The 9,657-nt window shown below is 34.9% G+C and overlaps 1 protein-coding gene across 4 annotated transcripts in view; it reads right to left on the bottom strand.

Moving 5' to 3' along the window:
- Positions 1 to 1,496: 1,496 nt before the first annotated feature.
- The window catches only part of CHMP2B (charged multivesicular body protein 2B), an 86,964-nt gene continuing 78,803 nt past the window's right edge, over positions 1,497 to 9,657 (bottom strand). For all 4 annotated transcript variants that reach the window (XM_055567839.1, XM_055567836.1, XM_055567838.1 and 1 more), the window contains 3 exons: positions 7,710 to 7,812; positions 3,399 to 3,505; positions 1,497 to 3,197 (listed from right to left, as the gene is read on the bottom strand). In XM_055567839.1, the coding sequence (XP_055423814.1) occupies positions 3,087 to 3,197; positions 3,399 to 3,505; positions 7,710 to 7,812 (321 nt within the window). In that variant the 3' untranslated portion in view covers positions 1,497 to 3,086. The remainder of the gene's footprint in view (positions 3,198 to 3,398; positions 3,506 to 7,709; positions 7,813 to 9,657) is intronic.

The following is a 9,657-nucleotide window of genomic DNA, read 5'->3' as shown; positions in this document are numbered from 1 at the left end:
TGTGGCTATTGGGCTGATAAGGAATGTTCATGGGGTGAGGGCGGGCTTCTCCTAAATGCATTCATTACAAATTATACACCTCACTGTGCAGGTACCATGAAGCTACAGGTCACCAGATTTCCCACTCTGGTCTACATAAGTACAATTGCTTTAAAATTTATCTTATTGAAGTATAGTTGATTTACAAGGTTGTGTTAATTTCTTGAACTCATTTCCACTACCTCTGCCACAACCAGGCACTCCCCCTCCAAACATAGTCTGTGCAACACAATCAGCTGACGGATGGTCATTTTATGTTTTCTAAGATGAGTATTGATTGACATTTTTGTACCAAATTCTACTTCTCTCAAACTCAGTGATCTCCATCCATGACATTAACATTCAGTAATAGAATATGACATTGGGCTGCATTCTTCAGTAAGAGAAATTGCTATTCTCCTCTGCTCACGTTCTATTAGCAAACATGTCAGTTGCTAAAGAAATCCTTTTGCCAAAAGTAGGAAATGAGGAAAATCAAGTAAACATATAAATCAGTTGTTTCATTAAACTCAGTGTGTGAGACTCCTTGTTTACTAATTTTAAGGGTCTAAAAGGAAGTTTTGTTTTTCGCTGACAAATGTCCATATAGTCAAAGCTATGGTTTCTCCAGTAGTCAAGTACAGATGTGAGGTGGACCGTAAAGAAGGCTGAGCACCAAAGAATTGATGCTTTCCAACTGTGGTGCTGGAGAACACTCTTGAGAGTCCCTTGGACTGCAAGGAGATCAAACCAGTCAATCCTAAAGGAAACCAACCCTGAATATTCATTGGAAGGACTGATGCTGAAGGTGCTCCAATATTTTGGCCACCTGATGTGACCAGATGACTCACTGGAAAGGATCCTGATGCTGGGAAAGACAGGGCAGAAAGAGAAGAGGGCGGCAGAGGATGAGATGGTTAGAGAGCATTACTGGCTCAATGGACATGAGTTTGAGCCAACTCTAAGAGATAGTGAAAGACAGGGAAGCCTGGCGTGCTGCAGTCCATGGGGTCGCAGAGTCAAACACGCTTATTGACTGAACAAGAAGCAGCATAACTTACAAATTTACAGACAATGCTCATGAAAACTAGAGCATTTTATAAGTATAGCCAAATCAAAATGACTCTATTCTTTCCTTTGGGTCCCAAAGTCTTTTGTGGCATTCATGTTTGACTAAAATTGTTTTAAAAAATCTCTAAGACTTATCTGTTTAAAGATTTAAAAATGGTTACCCCCTGCAAGTTCCAGGAAAGAAATTATCAGATAAATTTCATGTGAAACCACCAATTATTAGACATTCCACTCACAAGCATCAGTTCTATACCAACTGCTAGTTCTTAAACAGACATATAAACAGCATCGTTATCTAATTTTTCCTTCCAAGAAAGTAATAAAAATCATTCTTTTGAAAAATTACCAGATATGCATATAACTTTAGCAGAAATCAAAAATAGAGTAAAAGAGATAAGGGGAAAAAATCCATAACAGCAATAAATCTTTATTGAGATTTTTTTTAACAAAATAATTTTAAAAACAAAAACCCCCACATGTAAACAAGAAAGTAAATAAAGTTAGTTGGCATTATTATGTACATCCAAGAATCAAAACAAGTCCTGTGTTAACATTCCATAATCAAGTAAAATGTTTTGACCCATCAATGTTCAGGGTACCTATATTTAATGTCATCAATAATGAAATCTTATCTTTGAACATTATAAAATGGTTTATGGATTAAAAAGTTTAGGTTTTCATTTTTCTCATCAATCCTTATGCCATATGTTCACTAGTCCTAAAATGTATTTATGTTGTTCATATTAGTCCAAAACATCCATTGTCCCAAATTAACCAGGTTACAGTTATTTGATCTCCTCCAGAAGAGTTTTTAAAGGGTGGGATGTGCTAAAATCCATATATGACAACATCATTTTTCAAAGCTAACCTAATTCTAAATTCTATCTAACTAATCTGCCATGTCTTCATTTCTTCTCACTTTCTATACATACATTAAATACCATAGCAACTTTACCTTAAAAAATGCAGTTAATACATTAATACACATTCAGGCAGCAATTTCTGACAAAGTTGTAGTTTATTTACCAAGAAAAAAATGTTAATTTTTAAAATTTAGGTTGAGTACTGTTTTAGTAATGTTACTTAATTGAGAATGATGGCATCATCAAACCCCAGTGAGGGTTTGATATACACATTAATACAATTCAAAACTAAAGAGATTAAATTATAATTCATATGGAGGAAACTTCCTCAGTTCTGGGAAGAAAGACCAAAATATATTGTTTTATTAATATAAAATGTTATTAATTCAGTGTCTGTTTTTGCTAATTGTATTTAATTCACTTTATAAGCTTAAAAAAAAAGTGCCTGGCTAATTTTTGCAAGAGGCTTCAATTTGAGTTTAAAAGGTAGTTCTTTTCTGTCAGTTAAAATAATTTAAAGATGTGCACAATATGTACTGTTTAAGGCAGGTGCCAAGCACATTTTCAAAGGTAATAAACTTACCAAGTAGAATGTTCTCCCAAAGGAAAAGAAAAGAAAAGCTCATAACAGTTTTTGTTTAAGACAGATGTTCAAATAGCACTCTTCTTTTAGGTGATTTAAAAATAATTTGACAGCTGAACCGCCAATGGTCATAATACATATCATTTACAAAGGACAAGTAACAGACACAAAATTAATGGTATGCTTTTAATATTCTTACAAGTCTCTTTCAGTTGGTGCCTCGTGGCTTTAACAAGATTTGTATTCTGTGGAAAAAGATTCAGAACATAAATACAGTAAGGAATGAATATAATTTCTCTATGCCATGCAGAAAAGAAGTCAACATTTTACACGTCATCACTCTCAAAGAGTTCTAATTAAAATCCAAACTGTTCCCATTTTTGCATCATTGTCATTCTTTGGCAAAAGATTCAAAATAGCCATGGGTTAGGAAAAACTGTTTACTCATAGTCTTCATTTTTGCAAAATAAATGTGCTTTGTAAAAGGAATCTTCACTGTGCCTGGTTTATACTAAATAATTATAATAGGCAAAATATAATGGCTTTTTAAATTAATCTACTCCTAAAGCTTTGAGTTGCCGTTCAATCTCTTCATCGGAGATTGTAGACTTTGAAGTAGAGGCAGATGGTAAGCTTCGGGCAGCTGATGGAGCTTTGGCCATCTATATTAAAGACAGAAAAAGAGGGAAAAAAAAAATGTATTAACAAACTTTCGGGTTAGGACATAAAGGATATGCTGCAAGAGGTGTAATTTACTTTTCAAATAGATATTAAAAAACATACACCTAACATAAAGGAAAACTTAAAACAATTAAGTGAAGAGAAAGTATTTCCATCTGAGAGAATAGGACATTCGTTCATACCTTTCCAGAGATTTCAATTCCAATTTCATCAAGAACTTGATTCACAATATCTTGGCTTTCTTCTTCATCATCGGAGCCATCAAAGATGTCATCAAGTGTGTCATTAACTTGAGGGGAGAAGAGAAAACAAAGTAGTTACTTTCAAACAGATTTCAGGTTAGGTTTATATTTTCAGAAAAAGGCCCAGCAATGTAATTTACACAGTGCAAATAAAATCTATGAATAGATGGAGAAAAGTAAATACCTTAGATAGTTTACACTTAAGAACAGAAAAAAAAACAACAAACGAACAACCAGACTCTGATAAATGGAAAGGTAAATGATTATAAAAGTTTCAAATGGAAGAGATGACACCCATCCGGAAGGAAGAAATACTTGAGATGGTCACTGAAGGACACATAGAGATACAGTAGCATGAGCAAAGACACAGTGGAAAGCAACAGGGATACATGTAAGGAAGAGTAAGCTCTTCTGTTTCACTATGTAAGATGTATAAATGGGAAGTGGTTGGGAAGGAAAGAATTTAAAAAACTGGCCTATGATTGTTATTAACATGATCACTGGGGAAGGTCCCAGAGGAAGAAAGACAAGTAACCTAGCCTGATCTCACTGTAAGTACCCTGCTAATTGGTTGTCTGGTAAACAGACTAATACTTGCCAGCAAGAGAGTCCCTGTTTATAAACTTAGCAGGCTGTTTTTGTTTTAGGATTGTTGTAGCTACAACCTATGGGTTTATATCTATGAGTCCCTTGAAAATAACACATAAGATAGGTGACCATCTGAGGTATAAATTTAATATATTTCCTACACTTTGTGAATGTTCTGTTCAACATGAAATAAGCAAACAATTAGACATATCATCTATGATGCTTATGTCTGTTATAGGAAGAAAAGATTTGGAGAGTCATTTCGGATGGCCCCAACCCTCTACCTGTTCTGCATGAGTATCTTAATAGCTTATATCCTTGACATTGCTAATAAAGCTTGATATTGGTTAAGATCTCTACTGAGCATTGTTTGATAATTTTGATTTTTTGTGTTAGTTTAATAGTATAAAATCAACTGGAAAAAGCTAAAGAGCTTAAGACCAAAAAAAAAAAAAAAAAAAGGAACACCATCCCTGAAGAAGTAAAGTGAATGCTAAACTTTTATTCAGAATCTCAGTTCTTACACTTAGTAACTGGCCAACTTTACGGGAAGTCACTTTATCACTCTGGGCCTCAATATTTGCATTGAGAAAAGAAAGGGACTTGACCTGAAAATTGTGTTTGATTTATGATGTGGGACTTTATTTTTGTAGTCAGAAAAGTGCCACTATGGGAATCTGATCAGCATGCTCAGAAGTAAGCCTCCAGAAAAATTATTTAGCAGTGATACTCAGATGGTAGTGAAGTAACAAGGGCTGTAGGGAGTCCAGGTTAGAGTTAATAAGGGCCTGAATGAAAAACTACTCACAGAAAAAAATGAAAGAAGAGGATAGAGAAGCAGCACCAGAATGGTGTAATCAGGATTAGCAGAGAAAAATGTTTTCAGGAAAAGTGTTAACAAAATTAAAGATGTAATACAAATTTCCCAAAGATCTTGCTTCCAAAACCTGAATGTGAACAAGCATTGGAACAACACTGTAAAATATAAATTCTAATTTGAAAAAGAAATGTCCATCTAAACCTTGTATTTATCTTTGGATGAAAATACTAATGTTAATACACTTTACTGAAAAAACTAGTAACCACCAATAACTACTATTCTTTCAGACTTGCAAATTACTAAAATACAAATGAGAACAACAGTGATAGATACGAATTTTAAATACAGGCTTATTGATTCTCTTCACTATGGCTTAATGGAATATTTAATTCCTCCACTAAGATCTGCTCATACCTGTGCCATCACTGGAATCCACATAAACATGTTAGATACTATGATCATTATATAAATGGCAGTTCTCTCAGTCACTAAAAATTCACTAATGATGTTTTTGAAAAATTATATTTTTAAAAGTAAAGGTTAAAATAAAAACTAAAGAGTTTTTGAAACTCTCAAAGACATATGCATGTGTGCTCAGTCATGACGGACACTTCGTATCCCCATGAAAGATAGCCCATGAGGTTCCTCTATCCAGAGAATTCTCCAGGTAAGAATACTGGAGTGGGTGGCCATTTCCCTCTTCTCCAGAAAGTCTTCCCAACCCAGGGATCAAACCCAGGTCTTCTGTATTGCAGGCAGATTAGATTCTTTACCATCTGAGCCATCATGGAAGCCCCAAGAATACTGGATTGGGTATCCATTGCCTTCTCCAGGGAATCTTACTGACCCAGGGATTGAACCCGGGTCTCCCGCATTGCAAGCAGATTCTTTACCATCTGACCCACCAAGGAAGCACAGTGTCGTTAAACCACAGAAGAAAAATAGATACTCTGAAATAAAATACTAGGACTTTCGTGAATTTAGTAATCCTAGTAATTTAGATAGTACTTTATACAATAAATGCTGTCAAATTAAAATGCTAGGAGATAAACAACAGCTAAACTGACCTATAGAGTTGTAAAATAGTTAGACACTATCTTTGTGAAACAATGATGCCAGTTTTGACGTATTATACAAGTAACAATTCAATGTATTATACAAGTAAGAATTCAATGTTGACCAGGGTGCTATGAAGGGTCACTCCTTTGTTATCGATGAAATAAAGATCGCATAGTCCTTCTGAAATAATCTGGTAGTTTGAACCAAATTGAGAGTCCCTTGGACAGCAAGGAAATCTAACCAGTCCATCCTAAAGGAAATCAGTCCTGAATATTCATTGGAAGGCCTGATGCTGAAGCTGAAACTCCAATACTTTGGCCACCTGATGCAAAGAACTGACTCATTTGAAAAGACCCTGATGCTGGAAATGATTGAAGGTGAGAGGAGAAGAGGACGACAGAGGACAAGATGTTTGGATGGCATCACTGACTCGATGGACGTAAGTTTGAGTAAACTTTGGGAGTTAGTGATGGACAGGGAGACATGGCATGCTGCAGTCCATGGGGTCACAAAGAGTTGCACATGACTGAGCGACTGAACTGAACTGATGAACCAAAAGTCTTATAAAAGTTAATAGTCTAAGAACACTGAAGAAATTCAGCAAAGATATTACAGAAACATATTTATCAAAGGACTGTCAAATAAACTGAACATTTTAACACAATCTTATCAACCAATATAAGAATTGTTCAATAAATTAGGATATATTGATGTTATATAACATTAAAGCCATTAAAAAAAAAACAGAAAATTCAAGGTTAAGAGGACATCTTTATGTTATACTACTATGTTTTTTAAAGGCAAGATAAGATTCAAAATCATCTATGTTATCTCACTTTATAAGATATAGAAAAATATAGGAAAGAAATAAATAATATTAACACTGCTGCTGCTGCTGCTAAGTCGCTTCAGTCGTGTTCGACTCTGTGCGACCCCATAGACGGCAGCCCGCCAGGCTCCCCCGTCCCTGGGATCTCCAGGCAAGAACACTGGAGTGGGTTGCCATTTCCTTCTCCAATGCAGGAATGTGAAAAGTGAAAGTGAAGTCGCTCAGTCATGTCCGACTCTTAGCGATCCCATGGACTGCAGCCCACCAGGCTCCTCCGTCCATGGGATTTTCCAGGCAAGAGTACTGGAGTGGGGTGCCATTGCCTTCTCCAAATATTAACACTACAGGTGGTATAATGATAAATTTGTTTATAGCCTTATTCCTCTTATTCCTCATATTTGTACCACAGTATGTAGTTTATACTCAACAAGAAGAAAATTAAATATTAAATTTAGACTCTGGAAGGGGAAAAAGAAAAAAGAATGAAAGAGCTCCATTATCTCTACCTCTAATATAAATAGATCTTCTAGAGTATGAAATATATAAGATCTTCTATAATATGAAAAAATATAAATATATCTTCTGTATATTTACAGATCTTCTACAGTATGAAATAATCAACACAACTCTTAGATTATCTAACTTATACTAGGAAGCACTGTTTTATTCACAAGTTGGTTTTGATTCTCTAATCTATAAAGTAAAATTGCCAAGGCCAAATAGCACAGAAATAAGCCATCACATATTTTACATTTTTCTTTCAGCTAAATGTTAATAGAATTTTGAGCCTTACACAAAAACTTGATGAAATTCCAATATAGTCATCTATTTAGAAGAGAGCTGCATTATTTCTCATTTGTGTTTTCATGGGTGAGAATATGAGGTTGTTAGTAAATAAACTTGCTAATTGAAAGATGAAAAAACTGAAAATTTCATTACAAGTGATTAAACTTACTCATTTCTTCAGTCATTTCCATTTTCATGTTTTCCTTCTGGAAATTCTGCATTGTTTGTAATGTCTTTTGTGGATCCATCTTCTTGTTTACTGCCTGCATTGTCTTTAAACATATGAAAAGATTCATGTTACATACATAATTATGAAAATTTTATTATGGAATAAGTCCAAAGGGAACACATCAATAAAGGTAGTTTTTTTAAAAGATAAACATTCTGCCATTATTAAACATGAAAGTGTTAACATTATAAAAAAAAATTAAACTACTCATTTGGAAACCATCTGCTTAACATCTATATAATAAAGGCCACTGTGGAAAAACTCATCTGAACAGTAGGCAAAACATTATGTAATAAAAAAATACTGCTAACAAAATCCATTGCTACTCATATAGGAAAACTACATTTGCCTGTTATGTGGCAAGCAGATAATGGCTAAATTTAAAAAAAAAATTAATTTTTTTCCAAAAATTTTCATGTCTGAATTAAAGGACACTTATTTAACCTATTTATTCATTTAAAACCATGATTTCAAGAAATGATAAAAACATTGAGCTTTGCAAAAAATGTGAATATTTTATATTCACAAATAATTTAATTAAAACAAATTAATGATATAAAGTATGGCCAAAATATTTTATATATTATTATCATATATGTATCTGGGCATATGTGTTTATTGTATGTGTGTTATATGTCAGTTCAAAGATAGGAAGCAAACAGAGTCTTTTATGCATGCTGCAGCCAAAGTAATTTTTTCAAATACAACACTGTACCCTCCCATCCCCCACCAGCTCACACATACCTAATTCTCTAGGGGCTTTGCGTTGTTCTTAGCACTGAAAACTCAATTCCATAAATTGACTTGTGAGACCAAACATCCTAACCCTGCCTAAAAAGCCAGTCTCATTCTGCACCACTGCCCTCTGGGTACACTGATCTTCTATTTCCTTAAATGTACTGTGTTCCCTCCCACCACAGGACCTCTGCATATACTGTCCCTCTGCTGGAATGCTCTTCTTTACTTGCTTTCACTATAAATACTTCAGATTTCAGTTTCTCACCTTAGGGCAGCAGTTTCTGACACCCTAGGTTAGAACAGATATTCCTGTTAAATCCTACTCACTACAGATAAAAGTTTATGTATTGGTGTAAATTATATGACTTTATTTGCAAATTACAGTACTGTTACAAAAATGTACTAATAACAACTACAATGCTGACAGTGATAACAGAGCAGCTAATGCTGATATATATTATTTCCGTGTGCCAGGCACTGTTCTAAGCACTATATGTATAAAATGTAATAATATTTAAAGTTAAATACATTAAACCTAACAAGTCTTTATGTGCTGCTGCTGCTAAGTCGCTTCAGTTGTGTACGACTCTATGCGACCCCATAGACAGCAGCCTACCAGGCTCCTCCGTCCCTGGGATTCTCCAGGCAAGAACGCTGGAGTGGGTTGCCATTTCCTTTTCCAATGCATGAAAGTGAAAAGTGAAAGTGTATTACCATTTCCTCTCTATTACAAATGAAGAATGAAGAGCTTGTTGAGATCACACAGCTATCAAATAAGATATGAACCCAAGTAATCTGACTCCAAAGCCCATGTTTCTAAACACTGAATTAAAGGGAAAAAAGTAAAAATGTTAGTCATTCATGTCCAACTCTTTACGATCCCATGGACTGTGGCCCGCCAGGCTCCTCTCTCCATTGAATTTTCCAGGCAAGAATACTGGAGTGGGTAGCCATTCCCTTCTCCAGGGAATCTTCTTGACCCAGGACTGAACCCGGGTCTCTTGCATTACAGACAGATTCTTTACCATCTGAGCCACCAGGGAAGCCCAATCACTGAACTAAAACTACCTCTCAAATGGGCTGCTTTGTAAATAGACTTTAATCAGCACTTGCCTGGTTATGCTTCCCATTTTATCCCCATCACTTATTA

This window comes from Bubalus kerabau, chromosome 2 (genome assembly GCF_029407905.1).
Source record: "Bubalus kerabau isolate K-KA32 ecotype Philippines breed swamp buffalo chromosome 2, PCC_UOA_SB_1v2, whole genome shotgun sequence".
Classification (NCBI taxonomy): Eukaryota; Metazoa; Chordata; class Mammalia; order Artiodactyla; family Bovidae; genus Bubalus; species Bubalus kerabau.
The sequence above is the reverse complement of the archived record's forward strand: the minus strand, read 5'-3'. Positions and strand labels throughout refer to the sequence as shown.